Genomic DNA, 24,013 nt, shown 5'->3' with positions numbered 1-24,013 from the left:
AGGTTTGCTATTTTGAGTTTATATTTATTTTGCAAATACATTACTCCTATTAATTCTCAACATTCAATTTCTGAGTTTCGTAAATTCATTTTCAATGTCATCCAAAATCAAGTCGATTGATAGTAGAACGAATTAGATTTGAGCGCTTATATAATAGGAAAGTCCATATTCTTATCTTTTCTAAATTGGCCAAAATTAGTTGTTATTTTCGAAAAATATTGACTGATTATTAGATGAATTAGGATGAGTATTCAAATACATAAGATAATTAAACTGTGAAATCCAATGTAAAGAATTGTAAAGTTAACCGTTTCAAATAATCGTCCTCAACTGAGACGTTAAAAACTCAAAAAAAAAGAAAAAAAAACATTAACAAAAAAAGATATGAGCAATTCTAATATTCCGAAGGGGCCTTACTACATTGGCTACAAGGACAACATGTACAAGGTCGACCCTGTTATTTTTGCCCAGCACTCAGGAAAATTCGCGCGTGATTGTTTAATTCAGAGAGATCATATGGAATTTAACGAAGTTGTTTCAGATGAAACATTTAAAGCATTTTTATCATCATGCCAACTCCGCAACTTCCAACTCCAGCCTCTTTATGCGCTTGAGCTTTTGGATGTTGCTAGAAAATGGGATTGCCCTAATCTTGAGAGATACTGCCAAGATTTGTGCAAAGAAAACGGAATAGTTTACAGACCAAAGAACGATGTTCTCGGAAACCTTCTCAAAAACATTGATGAAGGAACTGCTAAAAGATCTGATCTTCAGGCAGTTGCTAACGTTTTTGATGAAGTGATGGATGATGACCGTCTTCCAGATGTAGAGCCAGAAATCCTATTCAGGATTGTACTTATGGCCGAGAAGAAAGGATTTGATATGGAAAAGTACATTAAATTTGTTATGCGTATTATCAAGACAGAACCAGAAACAGCAATTCTTCTCATCCTCAGAATTAACTTCGATTTACTTCCAGAGGACCAAGAAAATTATATCTTCCATTGCCCAATGATCCATGAACAATCAATCAACTTTTTCGTTGCTATGGCTCTTTCTAGTGTTCGTTGGCATGCTCGCACAGAACTTGAGGCCACAACAAACTACCATATCGATTTATTGAATGATTTCCTTAAGAATATCGAAGTTACAAAAGCCAATCTTATCAAGCAGCTTGCAGACGAGCATGATGAGCAAATGGATGAAATCATGACCGTTCTCGAAAAGCAGCATGCGATTATCGAAGATCTTTCAGACATTCTTGCAGAACAAGCTCAGAAACTTGAAACAGGCCCACTCTCTGTTAATGGCCAAGGTGATGAACGCGTAAATAAAATACGCCATGATGCCGAAAATGATATCAGACGTTATACAGAGGCCGTCAACGACCAACTTAACGAGAATCGTGCTCGTTTCATGAACAACATTGAAGAAACCATCGAAAACGTTAAAAATGAGTGGATTAAGAACATGACAGATCCAGTTCGTGTCAAAGAAGCTCACGAGAAGAAGCTTAACGAGATCGACCAACAGTGCAACAAGCAACAACAGCAACTCGACCAGATTCAAGGCGAAGTCGACACAATTAAGGCTACATTACTAGCAAAGATCGTTAAGGACAAATTACAGGGTGCACGCGGAATCAGAGACACAACAAACGCTTACGACGTGTTCGATGGCGCTGAAAAGATCTGGAACTTGTCTTCTGATGACGTGAAGAGAGCTGAGAGAGATGTTATAGATGTTATAGAGCACAGAATAGAGGCAGAATGCCCAATGCGCGCTCCTGTAATGAACGACGACTAAGCTTTATATATTTTATATTTATTTTATATAGTCACTGAATTTTTTTGCTTTTTTTAAAAAATATCAAAAATTTTTTATTTGGATAAATATCAATACAATTTTTAAACATGAGGATATTATACAAGCACATTGGGATGAATATGGGCTTATTAGCTCTTGAAAGAATCATTCATACAGTAATATTCTCAGTCATACATGATTTCTAATGAAAAATGAAGAATGTTCATAAGGAATTATTCTGTATCATTCTTTGCCGAAGAATAGTCAATCATCTACTCTCTATTACATTGTATTACGTCCAATAAAAATTTGGAAGCTATGCAAATCCTTTTCATATATTAATTGCTGTCTAATGAAGATTTATTGCCATATCAGTAACTTTCTTTTATTCATTGAACATCATGAAATTAGAAATTCATTTGTCTGCTTTTTATTAAGATATTTTGTTCAATATGAAGGATTTAATTGTTTTATGAAAGTAAATGCCCTATGTTACTGTAACATGTCGAGAATTTGTTGCGTTTAAAAACATTTTGAAACGAGTAATGTTAATTGTTTTATAAAACATAATCTATTTAAAAAAAGAGTTTCTAAAATTTAATATTAGAAAAATACAAAAAAGATCTTTATTTATTTTCTTCAGCGAGTTTCTTAACATTTTCGAACATTTTAGGTGATAGTTCTACCTTTCCTCGCTTTCCAACAAGTTCTACAAGCGCTCTATAAGTGTCATGGTTAAATATTCCGTCGACATGAAAGTTTGGAGGCAGTTTTCCGATGAAAACCAATGCCATCTGTAGATCAGCAACGATCAGATCCAGTTTCGCTACATTGCTTGCCATCTTCCAAATGCCATTCACAATGGAGAAAGCCTTGTTTATCTTTCCAGTCGATGGATTGTTTATTTCTCCAGAAAACATCAGCATCAAAGTTGAAAATCTGTTGATGTCGTCAGCAGAATCAACCATGTTTCCTGAATCAACTCTAATCATCTTGTGTTTAACAATGTAGTCCTGATTCAGTGGGAAAATGGCTCCATTCAAGCTGGCGACGCTTTCAAAATCATCAAGAAAAGAAGGACTTCCTTTCAACGAAAATTTTCTGACGAAAGCTTGGTCTTCGAGTTTTCCTGTGTATTTTATCATTCCTGGGAAAACAGTCTGACATTCCTCAGTGAATGTTGGATATGCATACACAGCAAACCTCTTCATAACAATGATTTCGTCGTCAACAGGTGAAAGTTTCGCTTCTATTTCAGGAGTCATTTTTGTATGTGGCAAAATGATGAATGGCTTGATCGACAGCTTTCTACCTTCAATGAACTCAACGGCACAGTTCAGCTGTGTTATTAAATACTGGAATTTTGTCTCTAAAAGGGCATCATCGACAAATTTTTCGACAAAAAGTGCCATGGCAGGAAGACACCAAACTTTTGCGGCGGAAAGGGAATAAACGAAGAACTGGAAGATCTCATCGGCACCTACCATCTCTCCTCCGATAGAAACAGCGTTCGTAAGCATCGTCAAAGCGTTGGATAAAGTAAATAATAATCCAGATGGAGAACATTGGAGAGGCATCTTTCGGAGCTCAAGAACTACATGGTGAAGAGCTGGGATTTCAATCTTCTCGTTCTCATCAAACTCTAATTCGGGTTTTGTCTCACAAATTTCTCTTAATTCGTTGAGTGATTTGCTTGGAAGAGGATTTTTGAGTTTTTCAATGATATCATGATGACTTTGTAAATGATCGAGAAGTTTTTGGTTGAGATTTAGAGCTTTAAACTCTTCTTCTGCAATTAATCGACTTTTTTCAACGGTAGAAAAGTTTCTGAGCGGATCCCAGTTGGAATTAATCATTTGCTTGTGGGTAAAGATCGTAACTAAGTGCTCTGCTAAGGCAAAAAACATAATTTCATTCGCGGTAAAAAATTGATTAATGTTTGATATATCATTGTTAGCGCCAAACTTCTTAATAGCATTAAAGACACTCTTGATAGCATTGACATGCTTCTGTGGTTTATAATTTAAAATAATTTTTGTAAATATTTGAAGGAAATCTATTGATTTGAGTAATTCGGAGAGAAATTCGTAGGGGAAAATCAACGTAATCATTTTTAAGTGGATATCGGCCGGAACATCTTCATCTCTCGTGTATTTTGTATAATCCTTGCCAGCAAGCGTTGTTAAAGCAGATTGCTGACCAAACAATTCGTGTAATTTAATCTGAAATTGTGGTAGATTGATTGTACAAATGTGGCAGCTTATTGCCATTTTCAAAGGGGCAGCATCTTGATTATAACTATTCATTGATATACAATACTCTGTAATTAGATGATGTAATGTTGCTTTAATATTTCTACGCAGCATTAATAATTTTAAATCATTTTCTGAAGTTCCTGGAGCAGAACCAAGAACTTTCAGCTGCTCATCACATAAAACTATTTCAGCTGCCAATGATCTGATTCGCGAATTAGCGACATCCACAAAAAGGTGGATATAATTGGTAGATTTCAAAAGAAAAAATATCTAATTTTCAAATTAAAAGTATTATTTATATATCTAAATGTTTCCTATTGATTATCTAATTTATTATGGGAGTTCAAAAGTGAAGTTGAGCCGATTTTATTTTATTGACGTAATAACATCATAAATTTTTCAAAAATTGAATATTCTGCGGAAATAAAAATAAATGAAAAATTTTCGCCAGCAAACAACATAAATAATATAATTGGACCTTAACTAGTTTAAGGATATTATCACATTTCTACTAAAAAACAAACGCTTGCATGAGTTTGCTATCAAAACTATGTATTTGAGATTGGTCAATAAAAATATTAAAATAGTTTCTATATTAACATCTCGTTTCTCCTTCATATATCTATAGTTATCATTTTATTGTCCAAATGCACAAGAAAAATACATAGATAACAAAATTAAATTTTGAATAAGAAATTTCATATACAATATATCCATTTTTGGCAAAAATCCTAGGTTCTCAAAAACTATGAGAGATTGTCGCATATAGTGTCCATTGTTTATTAATATAGAAATAGTTTTGTTTCTCTATTTCATGTGATTACCATTGAAGATACTCCATCCACAAGTAGGATAAAGAATTGATAAAAAATTTGTATGTTATATATTCTTTTATCAAGGGTCTTTGGAAATTCAATTTGAATTCATTGAAATCATAAGGGTGCAATTACTCTTTCTGACATTCTCTCAATTTTTTTGATACCATGACTTTATAATCCAATTTTCTATTATAAAAAGTTAATATTTTTAGTTGGGAATAAGTTACTATAAGTCATTGAATAGTACCTAATATAGTTGTTATACTTTTTTTGCTACCAAAATAAAGATAGACTGATATTATGCAAGCATCATAAAAAAAATTTAGTAATTAAATCAACAGTAATTTTATTTAAATATAATTTTCTATTATTTTTCTCTACTCTATTTTTAAATTTTGCTAAAGTAGTTGCGGTTTGTTTTGTCCATATTATCCCAACCTTTCGAAATTTTTCTATCAGCATGATTTCGTACATTGCTTGCTTTCCAGTTAGTAGCACGTTGAACCGTTCCCCAACTTTGTTGAGTAGAACTAGAAGTATTAGTACTGCGCCATCCGGCATTTCCACTGCTTTTCTGATTAGACACCCAGCTGGTTGTTGCCGCAGAAGGTTTATCATCCCATTTACTTGCATTTACGCCAGAAGACCATTGAGATCCATTTGAAACTTGTCCCCATCCTGATCCTGTTTTAGCAGGAAGTGCAATCGATGGTTGTGATTTAGTTTCAGCAGTTTTTGCTGTTGCTTTATTTAATTGATCCCATTCATCACCTTCTGTTTTAGTTTCTGCAGCTTTTTGATCAGTCTTTGGTGCTTCTTCTGTTTTTGCTGCATTTGTTGCTGGAGCTAATTTAGGTGGTTGAGGGAGTTTTAATCCACCTGTTTTCAGACCAAGAGAAATTCCTGATGCTGGCTTGTTTTGGACAGGTTGTGTTGCTTCTTTCTTCTCTTCTTCTGGTTGGTCAGCAATCTTTGATAGTTGTGTTGTTGCTCCTGATTTCTGTAAACCAAGATTTAATGATAAACCCTGTTTTGGCTTTTCTCCTTCATCTTTATTCAAAGTAACAGTTGGAGATTGGACTTTATTCAGTGCATTCGCTAATCCTTTACCTTTTAAGTCCCATTTTGGAAGATTTAATGATTTGGAATCACCATTTGATTTTGGCAATGACAAATTAAGCCCTGATGATGGTTTTGGTGGTTCTCCAGCTGTTGTTTCTTCTTTCTTAGGTGTTGAAAGTTTAAGACCACCTAATTTCGGTTTTTCTTCTTCTTTCGGCTCTTCTTTGTTTTGTTCTGGTTTAGGAGTACTCACTTGCAAATTATTTGGTTTTTCTTCTTCTTTCTTCTGACCAACTTTAGGAATTGATAAATTAAGTACTAATTTCGGTTTTTCTGAAGAATTTTCGCCTTTGTTAAGTCCGAATTTCAAGTTAAGACCAGGTTTTGGCTTTTCGTCTTTGTTTTCTGTTGTTTCTTCTTTCTTCTGACCTAATTTTGGTAATGACAAGTTAAATCCTGGTTTTGGCTTCTCTTCTTGCTTCTCTTCTTTCTTATCTGATGATTCATCCTTCTTTTCAGCAGTTTCGTCCTTCTTTTGGCCTAATTTTGGCATTGATAAGTTAAATCCTAATTTTGGTTTCGTTTCGGACTTTTCATCCTTCTTTTCAGTTGATTCTTCTTTCTTGTCATTGTTTTCTTCCTTCTTCTGTCCTAATTTTGGTATTGACAAATTAAGTCCAAGTTTTGGCTTTGTTTCAGGTTTATCATTTTTATTATCTGCAGATTCTTCCTTTTTATCAGTTGTTTCGTCCTTCTTCTGGCCTAATTTTGGTAATGATAAGTTAAGTCCTAATTTTGGCTTTGTTTCAGGTTTATTTTCCTTCTTATCTGATGTTTCGTCTTTCTTTTCTGTTGTTTCGTCCTTCTTCTGGCCTAATTTTGGTAATGATAAGTTAAGTCCTAATTTTGGCTTTGTTTCAGGTTTATTTTCCTTCTTATCTGATGATTCGTCTTTGTTTGCTGTTGTTTCGTCCTTCTTCTGGCCTAATTTTGGTAATGATAAGTTAAGTCCTAATTTTGGCTTTGTTTCAGGTTTATTTTCCTTCTTATCTGATGTTTCGTCTTTCTTTTCTGCATTTTCTTCTTTCTTTTCAGAAGATTCTTCCTTCTTTTCACCAATCTTTGGTATTGTAAGCTTCAATGATGGCTTAGCAGGAGCTTCTTCGCCATCTTTCTTTTCATCAGGTTTTGACTTCAAAGAAAGGCCTGGTTTTCCACCAAGGCTAAGAGAAAGTCCTTTCTTTGCAGGCTCTTCCTTCTTTTCTGTATCTGTTTCCTTCTTTTCATCAGATGTAGCTTCGTCCTTCTTTTCTTCGGATTTGTTGTCATCCTTCTTACCAAGGCTAAGCGATAGACCAAGCTTTGGCTTTCCATCGTCAGATTTGGCACCTAATTTAGGTCCAGCCAAAGAAATACCCTTTGGTTTGATCTGCAAGCCACCAGAAGGCTTAGAAGATGAATCATTCGAACCAGAAACGCCTGAATGACCGTCTTTCTTTGAAGATTGAGAATTTTGAGATTTTTCTTGTTCCTCTTTTGTAATTCTTTGATATGTTTCGTATAATCTATATCCTACTGATGATGTTGATGTTGATGAATTTGCTAAATTGTTTGCTTCTGTTCCTTTTTCTTGATTATTATTTTGTGGTGACCATTCTTGGGACTGATTTACTCTCCTGAAGTATGGTTCGCCAACCTGAATACATTCATCCACATAAACTCGCATATTATTTTGAGAATTTTGTTGTAAAATTTTAGATTCAGGAATAAAATATCCAGAAAACAATGGAGGTCCTGAAATGCTTGTATTTAAGATATTTGGATCGTCCTTACTTTGCCCCCATGAAAAGAGTTTCTTGATTAATGAGGACATAAAGACAATCTTAAAATATGAGGGATTTTAATGAAATTAAAATGAAAAAGAGCTGTAATTCATTGTTATGATGACATTTTTAAACCAAAAAAAAAGATTTTTGATTCAATTTTTATAAAAATTGATTTTTAGTGAATAATTTTATAAATGTTCGATTAACACTACATAACTAAATCGTTATTTGTTATTAAAATTATTAGCAAATTTCAGAGTTTCGACAATTTTTTTTATCGTTTTTTTTTCCGAAAAAAAATTAATTATGAGTGAGGAAACAAAAGAACATATTACAACACTTATAAACATCCTCACACTTCATTTTCCGGAAGAAAGACCCGAACCTTTTGATGAATTCACGCTAATGTTGTCAGCAATTAATTTCCCAAATTTTAGTTTTCAATCACTATCACAATTCAGTCAAAATCCTCAACGAGCAACGACATTTAGAGAAATCTTTTCAGGATATAATTGGTATTTTCCATTAATGCCATTACTTCTTCAATTAATGACAAATTCACCAGATTATGAAAGCAATTTAATTGAGTACTGCACTTATTTCACTTTATGCTCATATATTACATGGCGTTTGTATGTTGAATATACTAATAATTTTGAGCAATTACCTTATATTTTAGATGCTTTAGCATATTGCTCCGAAACATCTAACTCAAAGCTTGTCATTCAAGCGTACATTCATTCAATGCAATTATATCTTGGTAGTACAGCTCCTTTCGATTTTAGTTTTATTTTTCCTTCAATGTGTGAATTATATACGAATCATAAGAAAGAATTTGCACAGATACAATCTCTTTTTGCTCCCATATTAAAGGTTTTCTTACCACAGCAAGATTCGCCGATTCCGAAAGATGCCGCTGTTTTTCTTGAATTTATTTCACAAGTAATACAAGAAAACCCAGATTTAATAAATGTAGAAACCGCCAGTAATATCATAGAGCGAATTTTCTATCATGTTTCGACTTTAGAACCAATTGCTTTAAATACCTTTTCAGTTTTATCATCACGAGCTAAAAAAGAGTCAGTACTACCTTTATTAGCGTTATTCCCTACTTCTCTTGTTGATTTAATACGAAATAACTACAATTCATTAGCAAAATTTCCTACTGAGACAACAACTCTTTCTTTTCCAACAGTCAACCCCAATTCATCACTCTCATTCCATTTCGTAACGAAACCTACCTTCAAATCCCAAATGAAACCAAGTTTAATTTATACTTTTGATTTCGAACGAGAAATCGGCAAATTACTACCACAAAACCTCAAGAACATCATTGATGACATTGCAATTGCCATCATTTCCATACCAGGAGCCCAAGAATCCTCTATGAATTGCTTCATTTCAATAATGCAAGACAAAAACAGCCCTCCAACGCTTGAATTCCTCGCTGCATCGATTTATCTTGCATCAATAATCAATGTGGACCAGGAACATACTGATAAATTCATTAAAGGAATCATGTTATCTCCATTATTTAATCCAAAGTACTCCGCGTTCGACGGAAAGGATGATTTCATGGGAATATCACAACTGAGAGGTGAACTGATCACTGTAATTGCTCATAGAGCCTTCACAGGACTCGTAAAATTATTTGATATCGCAATTGAGCAGCCGATCATCTTTTCAGAGATATTCTTTAGAATTATGTCCATTTTCAATATGATACCACCAGAAATTTTGAAAAATAAGCTGTTAATTCGTTCAATTACGAATGCTTCAGTTGTTTTCTCAAAATTACACGCACAAGTTAAAGGAGATACAGAAAGAGAGATAATAGAAGCCACAAGATGTGCTCTATTTGATTTTATTTCCCAATCTCTCGCAATTCCTTTAGTTTATTCAGAATGGTACTCAAATTCCGGGTTTATCAACTTTTTCATAGCATCTATGTTTGAAGACCCAGTCAGACCATTCGTTATTGAGAACTTAAGGAAGTACATTGCTTCTCAAAACGATGATTTTTCAAGTCCTTTGATTTCATCGTTTATTTCGACAATAGAAATATTATTACTCCATTTCCCTGATGAACCACATGTTAATTTGGCTCTTCAGTTGCTTGGAATGACAAATAATATGATATCTCAAAAAAATGAACTCGCCCAAGTCTTTTCGGACATTATTAATTCAATTCTACAGGCACTAAGTAGTTTGGCACCCGATAAAGATAGTTCTTACATGTTTTTCATTGAATCATTAAAATTTGTTCATTACGAACACGACGTAGCCCCTCTTTCTCCACAGAACAATGCAGCCCTGGAGCAAACAACCCTGAGACTCCGTAATACTCAGTATATTGACCAAATTAAATCTTTATTAGTCCAAATCTTAACGAGCGATAAGGACAAAAACCGCATATCCAACATCAATGTGTACAGAGCTCTCTATATGGACTGCAAAGTCAACGGAACAATTAGTGATTGGATACAATATACAGATATCATAGCTTCCAACTCATTCCAGAACATAATCGCATTGCACAATGGAGAGATTGACTCATTCTTCTTAAGTATTATTCAACAAGCTAATTGGGATAAAGAAGAAAATCCAAATATCATAAATTTACTGAAAATTTTGGGCAAAATCTTCAAAATTGTTTCATCACCTAACTCAGTGAAGTCATTTATTAACCTATTACTCCCTTCCAAGAACAATTTTCTCTCAATTTATTATCCGATCTACTTAAACTTGCTTTCAGAGATCATTACTACGGCCAATAACCAGCCCAGGAGATATCTGAATTTCCCATCTAAGTCATATCTCTTAGAATTCAACTCAATTCCATTCCAAGTATTCGAATCAGGTTGTTTGATCAATTTTACATTGTTTATAGAGCCATTCGAATGTGATGAGTATTCTATGATATTAATATTAGCAGATGAAACTCCAATTATCGATGTTTCAGTAAGGAACCGAAAACTTATCGTTAAAAGTGGTCAGTTCACCTTAATAAATAATGCCGAAATAATAACAGGTGAACTAAACACTTTCACACTGAAAATAGACTCAAGTGAAGTGAAAATGACGATAAACGGTTTAGAATCATCGAGAAACACGCATTCTTTGGATTTCTCATTGTATGGAAGTTTTTCAATGTGTGTCGGAAAAGTTGTATCAACAAAACAGTATCCTTTAGTTTATTTGACAAGTTTTTCAACAACGGATTGCCAAGGAAAACAAATTTTCGCTGTAAACTTCGATGACGAATCAAGAGCAATGATTCCTCAAATTTTACAAAACGTGACAGGTGAAGTGAAGTTAATTTGTAACACAGTTTACGAACACACGATTAATTTTTACGATGTTTTAGTGAAAATGTTTGATATTCCTTGTCTTCTGTTTTTGTTCAAATCCGTCAATATGTCAAATATAAACGGTCAAAAATTTGACAATTTGGCGGTTATGGTTACAAAATTGTTCACTTCACTTTTGAAGTCATTCGACCAAATACAACAATCATTTATAGAAAACAGAGTTTCTGGAATATTTTCTTATCTTTTGTCACTTTTTGACAGAAAATATTTGACATATGATTTGTACAAAGAGTTTATTGAGATGACTAACAATGTAACGAACACTAAACTCTTGTCAAACCTCCAGAAAAACGTTTTGTTGGATCTGACAATTTGGTCGAAGTCAGAATCACAAGTTTTGTACCAAATTTCTGAGAATTGGCTGAATAATTACACTGATGATGTAATTAAGTCAATTTTATTACCGGTCAATTCACTTCTTATCATTCTTCTTGAACAGAGTTCAATAAAAAGTGAAATGTCAGAAAAAACCGTCAAAAACATCACAAAACTAATTCTTACAATATCTAAAAAGAATTTTGATTCGCAAAGTTTTCTTTTGGTCATTGGCCAAATCATAACAACAAATGAACCATTCAAGATCAAAATTCTTTTAAAGATATTGAAAGAAATAATCATGGAAATGGAAAATTGTCAAATTTTACAACAAATTGGTCACTTCATTTCCATGTTACATATGTTGATGAGATATTCAGATACAGAGATATTTATTTCTCTTTTAGACATAATTATTCTGTTGCACAAAAAAGAAATTGTCAATCAAATTTCCATGGATCAACATTCGAGTATTTTAATGAGAGAATTCGATTCTAATTTGATTACAAAACAAACTGCTGATTGTTTGATGGATATAAAATGTCCGGAATTAACTCCAATGTTGGAAATGATTTTGATCAATCTAAAATCAAAAATAAATTTGGATGAATACGTCCAAAAAATCGATTTCTCTTCTCATGTCAATTTTTTGGCAAAAGACGTTTTATGGGTGTGTATCATTTTCGGTTATTGCGGTTATGATAGTAAGAAATATTTATCCAATGCATTGTTTACTCAGAGACCAGTTATATTCAGAGTAACATGTTCTATTATGCAAATAACAGCTTTGATTTTGAATTTGAAAATTTCTGATTTGTTGATTCCGTTTGTTAATTTTGTTTTGGACGAAATAGAACAGAATCCATCAAAATACAATCAGGAAATAATAGGAAAGGTCGTAACAACTATTTTTGATGACCTTTTGTTCAGAACTTTTGATGAACATTTCAAGAATTTAGAATGTCACTTTTCTAATTCAATTTTTTCATCAAATTTACAAAAAAAGGAAGAAAAGAAGAAAGAAGAGAATCCAATAACTATTAATACTATTTTTGGTGATATCAAGAATATATCAAACCAAATGATTTCTCCTGTATTTAGTCCAAGAGTTGTAGAAGGAGTTTGGACAGATTTTCCAACTGCAATTCGTGCTTTGTATTTACACGAAAAGTGTTTTGATATTAATCTGTTGAATTATGATGTAATTTTGACTTCTTTCGCTTTGAGAACTGATCCAACGAAAGTTATGTCTCATATTAAGTTTTTGATGTCAAATCCATCATTTTTCAAAGGAAATCCAGTTTCTTTGAATTATTTATCGATGAAAGCATTCGAATTAAATGTTTCCATCAATGGTTTGCCTCCTCCAGACAGATACAACTGTTTTACAAGTCTTTCTGAAGTTGCAACTCAGATTCCACTTGATAATCTGCCGAAACAAGTTGTAACAAAGATGCAGAGTTTGTGGGAAACAAGTTGCAATGTCGCAAGAAAGTTTTTGAACATGACAAACGCTTCTTCTGCTGAAGGTGCTTTGCAAAGCATTGACAACTTCAACAGTATGACAAGAAATAGAAGGAAACACTGTGAGGAGTTGTGGAATCACTTGTATCATGAAATGACAGAACAAAAAGGATATTGGAGCCAATTAAAGAAAAATCATAACTAAGACAAAAAAAACTTTTATGTTTTTATTTTTTTGTATGTATTTTTATTAATAAATAATTAGTTTATTAACTTTCAGAATGTTCGGTAGGTTAAATTAATTCCAAATATATATGTAGTGTTCATTGATTTTACAATTCAATGAAGATGAAGAAGATATTGGAAATTCCATCCTAATATTATGGCTTGGGGAGGTTGGGATTTTGGGTATTCTGGTGTCCTGAGGAAAGTTTCGAAGATAGACTATGAAAATCACAAAGTTTATTTCCGTCAACCTCAAAAAACAGGAAAAAATGCGAAATTAGTATTTTATAATATTTTGGAAGAACTTCGATATCCAGGGGATTATTATATTGATTATGATACCAAAATCCTTTATTTTTATCCTTTCGATAAAATTAACTCAAAATCCGAAATAATTTTATCAAATTTCACTGATGACATCATTAGATCAAGATACATTACAGATATCGTCATCAAAGACATAAGCATTGAATGCACACCTACAACTGCTATTAACTTGTTCTTATGCAGGCAAGTTTTAATTGATAATTGCGAAATTTTCAATATTGGCAATATTGGCATTCTAATGACAGGAAATGATAATATGATCAGGAACTGCAAGATTCATCATGTATTAAATAAAGCAATTTTCATCTATGATGCCGGAAATCGAAAAACATTACAACATTCAAATGTTTCAATTTTAAACACCGAAGTTTATTGGTATTGCAATATGAATAGAAATGGATTTACACCTGCATTAAGGATTGAAGGTGTTGGAATAGTAGTATCGCATTGCTATATACATCATGGCGCTGGTCATGGAATTTATTACATAGGAAACAACTTGCTTTTTGAATACAATGAATTTTCTGATATATTTGAATCTCCATACCCAACATCGGCTATTTATGCAGCTCAGGACTATACAACAAGGAATAATACAGTTAGATACAATTATATTCATGCCTTAGTTCCTAATAATGAAATACATCAAGGAGTTTTTATGGACGATGTTGAGAGTGGAACAATTGTTACTCATAATATATTGGTGAATGCTGGTAGATCAATATGGCTTGGTGGAGGAAGAGATTATTATGCGCGAAACAATATAATAGTCAATGCTACTTATGCAATGTGGATTGATGCAAGAGGTATTACTAACGCTGATTATTTTCAACCAATATTAAAACGCCAATTCTACAACATTCGTAATGATCCAAAAGTCAAAGGAAATCTTCCTCCTTATATTACAACATATCCAAACTTATCTGTTATTGATAACTATTATAAGAATGATACAGTTGAAGTACCTCTTATTCCACCATCTGCTTACGTTTTTGATAATTGTTATATATATCCATCAAATTCAGCCTTATTCATGCCTGTTGAAAAGTACAACAAAACATTCTTATATAGCGAAGTATTCGTTAATAACTATATTAATGCTACAGAAAAAGACTTTGCTGACTTTAAGAAAGGTGACTATTCGATTAAAAAGGGGTCTAGATTGAACAAACTTGGAATGGATCCTGTAGATATGAGTCAAATGAGATTACCAAAAAAGAAATCTAAAAATGTTGTTGTCCCAATTATTGTAACTCTAATTGTACTGATAGTTATTGGTGTAATAATTGTACTTATCTACCTTAAAATTAAGAGAGATAAAGAAGCTGAAAGATCAACTGTTGAGAAGAAAATAGTAGTATAATTGTAAATGTTAATATTTCCTCAATTAGAAAAGTTTTTTTTTTATTTTATTTTATTTTTTTTCCAATCATATTCTAATTAGAAAAGTTTTTTCCACTCATTACATATAAGATCATATTCATTATATATTCATTGTTGGAGACTTAAAAAATGAAAATAAGTTAATACACAATTTATTTTGTAAAGTATTCAAATTGAACACGATTAACTCAAGATCATAAAATTATGTGAGTATGCTACCTATGTTCTTAAATCAGAAAAAATATTTTCAAATCCTAAATTTTTCAAAATTTTCCGATATGTGAAATTTTTATTGAATTATTTTGTGAAGTATTCAATAATTGCATTCAGTTCATTTTTATTAATGTCTATTAATATCAACATCAACGCAGATCTTAATGATCTTCTAAAGAGCACGGGTAAGATGTTCACCAGAAGTAAGCACTCTGCTTACGACATAAAAGGCGGTGGTAGGTTCATTGGTGGAGAAGAAAATGGCATTGTATTTTCATGCTGCTTCCATCCGACAAAGGAACATTCAGCATCAGTGATACCTGGTAATGGCGCCGCTCCGTATCCGAGAACCAAACAATGGGTTCCTCCTGGACAATGGGCCATAACATATACGAACGCTGGCTTAATGGGAAATAAATCCAAATATGATATCAAAGAATGAATAAAAAATTTATCCTTCTGATGTTTAAAATTTTATGTTATTTTAGATTTTACGGATTCAATTATACTTTATTACTATATATGATTGAAAGCATGATCATTTAATAGTACAAGATAATTGACGAGATACAACAATATTTTTCTTTAAGTTACAGTTTTAGATATTACAATAAGGATATATTTATTAAAACACAAAATTAAAACAAATAAATAAAAATTATACTTGATTTTTGTCGAAGGATGGCGCATTAGAAGTTAATGTTTGTCTATGAATTGCAGAAGCAATTGAGAGGTCTCTAAAGATGTTTTGATACTTTGCAAATACATCCAAACATTCAAAAGGAATAACATGAACTCTTGCATCACTGGAAAGAATTAAAATATTCTCGTTATCATGCTCAATTGGAAGGATTTCTCTAACAGGGGAAATTGAATTCTCCAATTCTTGAATGAATCTAACGAATTCTTGGTTGTTTGTTTTCATGGCTTCTCTTGCAAATGAAGAAGTAATTTCAATGCTTGTTGATGTAGTTGTTGACTTAATAGACTTTATGTTTGACTTTTTAACAGGTTTCTTTCCTTTTGATTGTTGTGTTGCATTCACTGATTTTTGAGCTTCATCAGCATTATCTGTCTTTGGCGTTGCAATGATTTGCTTGAATATATCATATCTCATGTTGACATCATCCAAATCAATTGTAATACGCTTTGTCGCCATGCTTTCTTTCTCATTGAAATTGATGAAACTGACATCTAGTCCGTCACCAAAATCTTCGAAAACAATCAAAGAAATTTTCTTTGAAAGACAGAAATTCTTAATTTCATCATAATTCACATTGAAAATGACCAAATTAGTCGCAGATTTGATCTGTGAGAAGTAATTCATTGATGTTGTATACATCTGTGATGAATTAGGATTGAAAAATCTTCTTCTTAATCTATTTGCTTCATGAACAAAAATCAATTCTCTATTGTCTGGTTGTGAATTGTTTTCTAAGTCAATCATTCTACTAAGATAACTTGCACAACCTTGAGAGATAAGGAACTGATAAATAGAACCTTTTGGATCAGTTTCTTTTAGAATATCAAATAATTCAAGAGAAAGAATTCCTGCTTTTTGATATTCGAAGCTTTGCAACAACAAATTAACAGCAGATAACATATGATTAACTGAGTTCTGCAAAATAACATTGTCATCAGCAACGAAATGAATGCATTGACCAAGCAACATCGTCATTTCTGTTTTCAGTCTTTGAGGAATATAAGAAATGTTTTGGATTGCATTAAATTTCAAAATTGCTGCAGAAGGAGATAAATCTTGGAGTGGTTGTTGAGATTCATCAACAAATTCTGCATATAAACTTGAATGGCTTCCCAAAACATCGTAATCAATTCCTTGTCTTTCGTATTTAGAAATAATCGGAGCAAATTTGACAACAATTGTTCCAAACAAATTTATTGCCATTACATATCTTATTAACTGTGGTAATGATTCATCATCACCTAGATCAGATGTTTGGTTGTAATTATCTTCCGTGATATCGATAAGATTCCTGATTTTATTTCCAACATCTCTAAATTCAACAACATCTTTTGGAAATTGATCGGATTCCAATGCTCTTTGACAAATATAAATAAAAACATCTAATCCAGTCATTGTTGTTAAATCAGGATCATAGATATCCAAAAGACTGTGGCAATCAAGAGGAGCAATGAAAACACAAGTGTCTTTGATCAATGTATCGAATTTCATTTTCTCGAAACAAGAGGAAGGTTTGAGTTGTCTCAAAGCGCTTTCAACTAAAGAGAAGGTGAAAACAGGATTTCCACCAATTGTAAAGGCTGTTTTATACCATTCCAACCAGAAATCGAATGTTTGCTTTCCAATTTTACTTGATTCCATGATCAAATTCGTTGCTAAATCGTAATGTCCTGATCTACTCTCAATCAAAGCTGTCATTCTTTGGCAGACAGATTTAGTTTGGTCGTCGTTTAATTGTTCACTTTGATTCAACGCTGTATTAATTAAATACAAAGCGTTTTTATATTCACCGAATTCGATTTCAATTTCACTGGCTTTGAGAAGTAATTTTCTCAATGGAGGAAGTTTGGATGGCAAATCTGTTTTGTATCTTCCAACAATTTCATGCCAATAATGCATTTCCGCTTCAGTTAAAGTGAAGTCTGTTGGATAAGGAACAGTTGAACTCAAGTTCAATCTATCACAGAACAATCTAAACTTTAACTGTACAAAATGCTCGAATCTTGGACAGTTCAATGTCTTATTCATACTGAAAAGCAAATACCAGAATTTCAACATTTGGTATTCGTAGCCGCACAAAGAACAAACATCAATAATTTCAATGATTTCTTGCATGCATTCTTCCAAATCTTGGAGGTTTAAGTGTTTGTGAGATTCAGCATTTGCTATCAATGATATCCAACCAGAAGCTTGCCCATTATCAACAAATGTTGCAGGTGTTTCTTCTTTGACTTGATTGTTTTTGTCGTTTTTATGCAAATTCTTTCTTTCCTTCATTTTTGCCTTTTTAGTTTCTGAGTCATCATCTTCAGAAACAACATTAACTTGAACAATTTGATTCCATAAATCGTTGCATAAATCAATTGTTTCTTTAAGAAGCTGTTCAAATCTTATTTTATCATTTGCTAATGTTAATTCCAAATGTAATAAATGTATTTTACATGCATTTATTTCATTTGCAGGTTTATCTTGTATTGCAGCTTTTGCATCATCAATAACTTTCTCTATTATATCACTATCAGATTTATTTTTCGTCAGCCATTTTGCGAAATTCAAATTAGCTCTAAATCTTTCCATTTGATCGATTTGTCTGAGCGAATCAATAGCTTTTTCAAGGCTTGTGCATTGTACAATCGGATCTGTACTTAAATCAGCAACGAAAGACCACAAATCGCTTTGATACTTGGAATCTCCGAGCTGTTTAACTCTCAACATTTCATCCAACAAAGCATTTTGAGATTTTTGACAATCCAATTTATTTGTGATTATCAGATTCAATCTCCAAAGATCGCAATGAACACTCTTATTTAGAACAGAGATTGCTTCTTGCATGATCTTTCTTGCTGTCTTCCATTCGTTCTGATCAATGTAAGCTTGTATCAAAATATGATACAATCTCACACTGTTTTTATCATCGATTCCAATTTCTTTTGATAATTTCAAAGCATTTTGTAAATGAGGAGCAATCATCATTCTAAATACAGGATATTCTTCACCTTCGCTTATACAGGCACAGAAATATTGAAGTGCCAATCTTGCATTCTCAATTGATGTCGCTTTATTGAAGTATTCAATTGATTTAAGGAAATCAAATGAACTGTCTTTTCTCAAGTTATCTTGGCAAGAGAATTCTTGAAGTGTTGGTTGAATGAGCTTTAAATACGTCATTCCCCTGCAGAAATGGCTTAATCCTAAATGATAAAAATCATCTTTATTTACTGGTTTATTGATGATTTCTATACATTTTGTTGCAGAATCAATAGATAACTGATGCAAATCCAATTTCAAAGCTTTCTCACTAACCAAAGCTTGAACCATTGGATCAGTGCATGTAGTAAAGATCTGTGCAAGTGTTTCTGCTTTATGTTGTACTTTTTCATTCATAATTGTTTGAATATTGATCAAATTCGAGAAATCATTGTCTGAAATGTTTGGAGGCAATGCATTTCTCTTCTGGAATATATCAACAAGTCTATCAACTAAACATTTCTTTTCTGAAATAGTTACAACATAAGGAATTGCTTTCATTATAATATCTTCCGCTGTTTTAAGAAGTTTCTGTTTTGCTGGATCCATTGCCGGAGGTTTCTTTCCTTTTGTGTTACTGTTTTGATTAGTTTGCGTTTGCGCAGCTTGGTTTTGATTCTCTGCGCACATTGAAAGAATAATATTCACGTAATAGTTAGTTAAATGTCCACTTAATTGCCTTGCTGGATAGAAATCAATGATATCGTAAATAGCTGTGCAGCATTCGCCAATGAATTCAACTATATCATGACAATTTTGTGGCGGAGTTTTAACTAAATATGTGTTCCAAAATGTGGCAATTGCATTAAATCCTAATCTGTCTTTTCTTATGCTATAAATGTTTGCAATTGTTTGGTATGCAGGATCAACAAATTCCATAGAAACTGCGGATGAATTCTTTGCATTTGAACCAGAAGATTTTGATGATTTTGAAACAGAATTTGTACTTGAGCCAGTTGACAATTCTTCGAAATATTTCGAATACAAAACATTCCAAACAAAAACAGGTCCTTGTTGAGGGAAATTATTCTTCTTTATTTCCTTCATCTGTGTCAAAACGAAATTAATGAATTCAACACAATACAATCTGTTTTGATCCAAGTGTTCTTTGGGATTAAAAATCGCTTGGATTCCCAAAATCATTGTTTCGCATTGAATTTCAATTGCATAATCATAAACAACAGGATCCCAATGAATATCAGACAGTTGAAGGCAGAATTGGACAGCTCTATCATAGCACTTGATATTAATAGCGTTTTTAACTAATTCATACCATATCTTTGATACATAAGCTGCATTATCTGCTTCCATTTGAGCAACTTTTTCAGTGAAATCTTTGACCATCATGAAAGCCATGTCAAGAGTATCTTCTGTTATATTCTTTTGGTACAAGAATTGCATGCATCGGTCTAATGGATCTTGTTGCTGTACTAAAGGATCTAAAATAATTGTTGTTTGTCTTGTTTCTGGTATTAAAAATCTGTCAAAAGGATGAGTCAATTTTGATGGATGTTCAGGAACATAATAATCAATGTTGGATGCTTGTTTTAATTGATCTAAAGCTCTATTAGGTTCTCCAAGGCTGTTCAACACTTTAGACATAACAAACATCATTTGGGATTGCATTTGATAGAGTTGTGATCCAATTTTGTTCAAAATTTCAATGGCGGTTTGAAGAGGTTTCATTATATCATTTGGTCTGTCCAAAACCATCAAAATATTCGACCACAAACAGACACAGCTATCTTGAACAATTGATGTTTCATTCTGTTGGAATGCTTGTGTCATGATATGCGACAAATTGGTGATTTGATTGATTCTTTCATCGCTTGGCAAATTTTTACTTAAATTTATTTCTGCCAAAATCAAACTTGCATGATATTTTGCGAGGGAAGAACGAGCAGAAGATGCTCTCTGCTGGCAATCATTAGCAAGCTGCATCTGCCCAATGTGTAGCGCGTATCTTCCTATTTCTCCAATTGTTATTTCGGCTGCTGTTGTATCATCATTGTCTTTCTTCTGATCGAGGACTTGGCAAAGCATTTTGAAGGATTCTTGGATATCTTTAGGATTTGTTTGATTTGTTGAATATGATCCTTGATATAAAATAATTGATTTTTGAACTTGATCATTTAATTCAAGTTTCATTTTGAGTAAAGGAGCAACAGACTTCCTAGAGAAGTGAACTAAGATGTGTAAAAGCGAATATCGTAATTGTAGAAGATTTGATGGTATATGTGTGAATAATTTTTGAATTAATTTCGAAGCTTCTTCTGATTTTGAAACATCATCAAGAATAAAACCGTATAAAAGACATAATGCAATGTATAGACGAAGATTCACATTGAGTTTCGGTTGTAAGTGAGTTTCAAGCAAAGGAACTGCAATTGCTAAAATAGATTGTAGATTATATCTCTCTTCATTTGGAAAGAATGGTCGTGCAATATCATATAATACAAAACATGCTCGGAGAGCAAGTGGTTGATATAGTGGATGTTCTTGAATTGCTTTAAAAGCTCTCTGTAAAATGTCTATTGCTTTAATATTGAGTTCTCTTGCTTTAACACCACGCTCTGATTCTCCTCTGAAGCTGCTAATTAATGCTTGTACAATTAACGATCTTATCTGATATTGATTTAATGGTTCTTGTAGGTGAGTATATATAGTAATGACTTTTTCAGCGCGATCTACATTTGCTTTTTGATATGGCTTTGGGAGATCGAAGAATCTTTCTGCAAGTAATAAATAAATATCCGAAGAGAAATGTTCTCCAGGAGAAGAAAGTATTTTATTGCAAACTACTACAAGATTTTGTTCCGTTGGTTTCGTCTCAGATGACAAAATCAAGCGGATACTCTGTTCCATTTTATTTCAAAATCAAGATTTTTGAATTTTTCAACGGAAATCTCATAGAAAAAATGAACATTATAAAGCAAAATACCATAAAACATACTAAGCAGCTAGAATCAAATCATAATTTATGAATAACATGGCTTTATTTATCAGAATAATTCGAAATTAACCAACATCTTCTTTCATTTGAACAAAAACGATGCACTAAGATATTTACCAAAAAATAAATTAATGTTTATTATTTTTAGTAGATTCTATCTCATGAAAAATTGCCAATGACTTTCTTGTCATCAAAAGGCTTCTCTAACTTAATAGGCTGCCAGGTTGATGAAGACTTCTCATTCGTAACAGATACAAAAACTTATAAATGCAATAGAGTTATTGCTATTTTTCTTTCACCAGCTGTTGCAAAAGCAATAAAATCAGATGCATCATTAAACGAGTTTAAAATCAACGACCCAATGAATTGCTTTGAGATAATATATAAATCATTACAAGGAGAACCTCTATCAATTGATGTTTCAAACGCAGATCTGATTTTTGATATCGCAAATCAACTTGGAAACTCAGAAATTGCTGAGATTGCATCAGAATACGTACAACAAGAAATTGATGCATTTTCAGTTATTTGGAAGATAAAAGCAAAATTTATTTTAAATATAAGTTTCAACAAAGAATTAGAATACGCTATAAACAACATTGACAAGATAAATCTTAAGGAATTAGCAAAAGTCGGACTGGAATTCGTGAATTTATTTTTGGAAAAAATTTCTTCCGAAACAAACAAATATTGCAAAGAAATTTCAACCATTATACTAGAATCCATAGCATTGTATGGAAATGACTCGTCTATTCTTTTGAAGTACTTTCCAATTTCAAATTCAACGAATGAAGAAATCACAGAGCTAATTAATAAACTCTCGCCTTCAATGATTACATTAGAACTATGGAAATCATTGATTTACAAGCTTGGTATGAATAAAGAATCTCTTCCAGAAAATAAAAACCAATTTGTTCCAAACCAAGAACCAATCGAGGAGCCAAATGATTTATTCAAAGGAATATTCTACACTCTCAAGATGAAATACGAATCAGCCGATTTAGTTAATGATAAAATTGTTGAAATCACGTCAACAACAGGAGACACAACTAATCTGAGCAGAATATTAGATCCAAATAAAATAGATTACTTTATTACATCAATTAGCAAAATTACTGAAAATTCACCTGCAATTATTTTCCATTTTATGACAGAAAGAGTTTCAATATCAGCTTATACCATAAAGACATCATACCATAATAGATATACTAATCATATGATTAGTTGGGCCATTGAAGGTTCAAATGACGAAATTCATTGGGATCTCTTAGACAAACATGAAGACTGCCATGTTTTAAATGATCCAAATACTGTGGCAACATTTAGAGCCTGCAATGCTTCTTGTTATTGGTATCTTAGACTCAGATTACTCGGAAAGAACGAATCAAAGCTACCGAGAATATGTCTTAATGCTATAGAATTCTACGGATCAACAGATTATTGATTTTGTTTTATTGTAAATAGTATTATTTTGGAAAAATTATTTGAGATATTCAATTATTAGCATATTTCTGATATGTTTTAGCATCTAATACAGAAAATTCCGTGGATAATATTGTTTTCTTATAATTTAAAGTTATCAAATCAACAAAATAGTTAAAATGAATTCAACTTTAAATGATACAACTGCAGTTTTATTATAAGTATGAGCTGATAAAGTCTAATATATTCTCTAAAGATATATGTATTTAAGTGTAATAGCATATACTGAGGGTTTGATGACTTTCTTTTTTTTTTGCAAAATAGTGATTTGATCTAAAATCGAATGATTCTTGATCATATATTTTGCCTAATGACAAACTAGCCTGATGCCCGAAATTATATTAAATCATATTTGATTTTTTGGCCTAAAGAATTGTTATATGTTTGCATCTTCACACTATGTATCGTCGAACTTTATTCAACACTTTCGAGCCAAAACATGATATTCCAGTGACGGACAATGAATTTTTACAAATCAGAAGATAGAATATGCATTATAAATACTTATATATTATGAATACAGAATTAAAATAAGAAAAATTTTTGGCCACAAAAGTTAGATATTGAATTTTTAACCGAAAAAAGTGCCACAGATAAATTTTTTTAAAAGCTTGACATGTCAAGTTCAGAGCAACCAAAAAATGAAAATAGGTGTAATTACAATGACCTTAAGCCCATTGAAGCATTCGAATACCCAGATCAAGCATCAAAAATTATTTGGGGCGTCAATTCAAAAAATATTTTACAGATATCCTCACAAATTATCGAATTAATTACAACTTG

General features: G+C 32.2%; 8 protein-coding genes across 8 annotated transcripts, besides 1 other annotated feature; 5 read left to right on the top strand and 3 right to left on the bottom strand.

Annotated features, from left to right (window-relative positions):
• Positions 1–371: 371 nt before the first annotated feature.
• TVAGG3_0591110 (ankyrin repeat domain-containing protein 49 family) lies at positions 372–1,818 on the top strand (the record flags this gene model as incomplete). Its single annotated transcript, XM_001329461.1, has 1 exon — positions 385–1,806. The coding sequence occupies one exon, from the start codon at positions 385–387 to the stop codon at positions 1,804–1,806; it is 1,422 nt and encodes a 473-aa protein (XP_001329496.1).
• A 362-nt stretch (positions 1,819–2,180) lies between these two features.
• Positions 2,181–4,353, bottom strand: TVAGG3_0591100 (VPS9 domain family; the record flags this gene model as incomplete). Its single annotated transcript, XM_001329460.2, has 1 exon — positions 2,433–4,172. One exon carries the CDS (start codon positions 4,170–4,172, stop codon positions 2,433–2,435), a length of 1,740 nt encoding a protein of 579 aa, XP_001329495.1.
• Positions 4,354–4,996: 643 nt separating this feature from the next.
• Positions 4,997–5,027: a mobile genetic element.
• A 223-nt stretch (positions 5,028–5,250) lies between these two features.
• TVAGG3_0591080 (uncharacterized protein) lies at positions 5,251–7,819 on the bottom strand (the record flags this gene model as incomplete). Its single annotated transcript, XM_001329459.1, has 1 exon — positions 5,268–7,814. One exon carries the CDS (start codon positions 7,812–7,814, stop codon positions 5,268–5,270), a length of 2,547 nt encoding a protein of 848 aa, XP_001329494.1.
• Positions 7,820–8,073: 254 nt separating this feature from the next.
• TVAGG3_0591070 (platelet formation protein family) lies at positions 8,074–13,187 on the top strand (the record flags this gene model as incomplete). Its single annotated transcript, XM_001329458.1, has 1 exon — positions 8,074–13,122. One exon carries the CDS (start codon positions 8,074–8,076, stop codon positions 13,120–13,122), a length of 5,049 nt encoding a protein of 1,682 aa, XP_001329493.1.
• A 112-nt stretch (positions 13,188–13,299) lies between these two features.
• Positions 13,300–14,969, top strand: TVAGG3_0591060 (secreted protein-related family; the record flags this gene model as incomplete). The annotated part of the gene is made up of 1 exon (XM_001329457.2): positions 13,300–14,832. The coding sequence occupies one exon, from the start codon at positions 13,300–13,302 to the stop codon at positions 14,830–14,832; it is 1,533 nt and encodes a 510-aa protein (XP_001329492.1).
• Positions 14,970–15,181: 212 nt separating this feature from the next.
• On the top strand, positions 15,182–15,701 carry TVAGG3_0591050 (uncharacterized protein; the record flags this gene model as incomplete). Its single annotated transcript, XM_001329456.2, has 1 exon — positions 15,196–15,507. The coding sequence occupies one exon, from the start codon at positions 15,196–15,198 to the stop codon at positions 15,505–15,507; it is 312 nt and encodes a 103-aa protein (XP_001329491.1).
• Positions 15,702–15,723: 22 nt separating this feature from the next.
• On the bottom strand, positions 15,724–21,660 carry TVAGG3_0591040 (cilium movement involved in cell motility; the record flags this gene model as incomplete). The annotated part of the gene is made up of 1 exon (XM_001329455.1): positions 15,724–21,660. The coding sequence occupies one exon, from the start codon at positions 21,658–21,660 to the stop codon at positions 15,724–15,726; it is 5,937 nt and encodes a 1,978-aa protein (XP_001329490.1).
• Positions 21,661–21,923: 263 nt separating this feature from the next.
• On the top strand, positions 21,924–23,222 carry TVAGG3_0591030 (protein ubiquitination; the record flags this gene model as incomplete). The annotated part of the gene is made up of 1 exon (XM_001329454.1): positions 21,924–23,192. The coding sequence occupies one exon, from the start codon at positions 21,924–21,926 to the stop codon at positions 23,190–23,192; it is 1,269 nt and encodes a 422-aa protein (XP_001329489.1).
• Between the last annotated feature and the right edge of the window lie 791 nt (positions 23,223–24,013).

This window comes from Trichomonas vaginalis, chromosome II, assembly GCF_026262505.1.
Source record: "Trichomonas vaginalis G3 chromosome II, whole genome shotgun sequence".
NCBI lineage: Eukaryota > Parabasalia > Trichomonadida > Trichomonadidae > Trichomonas > Trichomonas vaginalis.
This window is presented reverse-complemented; position numbering and strand designations above follow the sequence as displayed.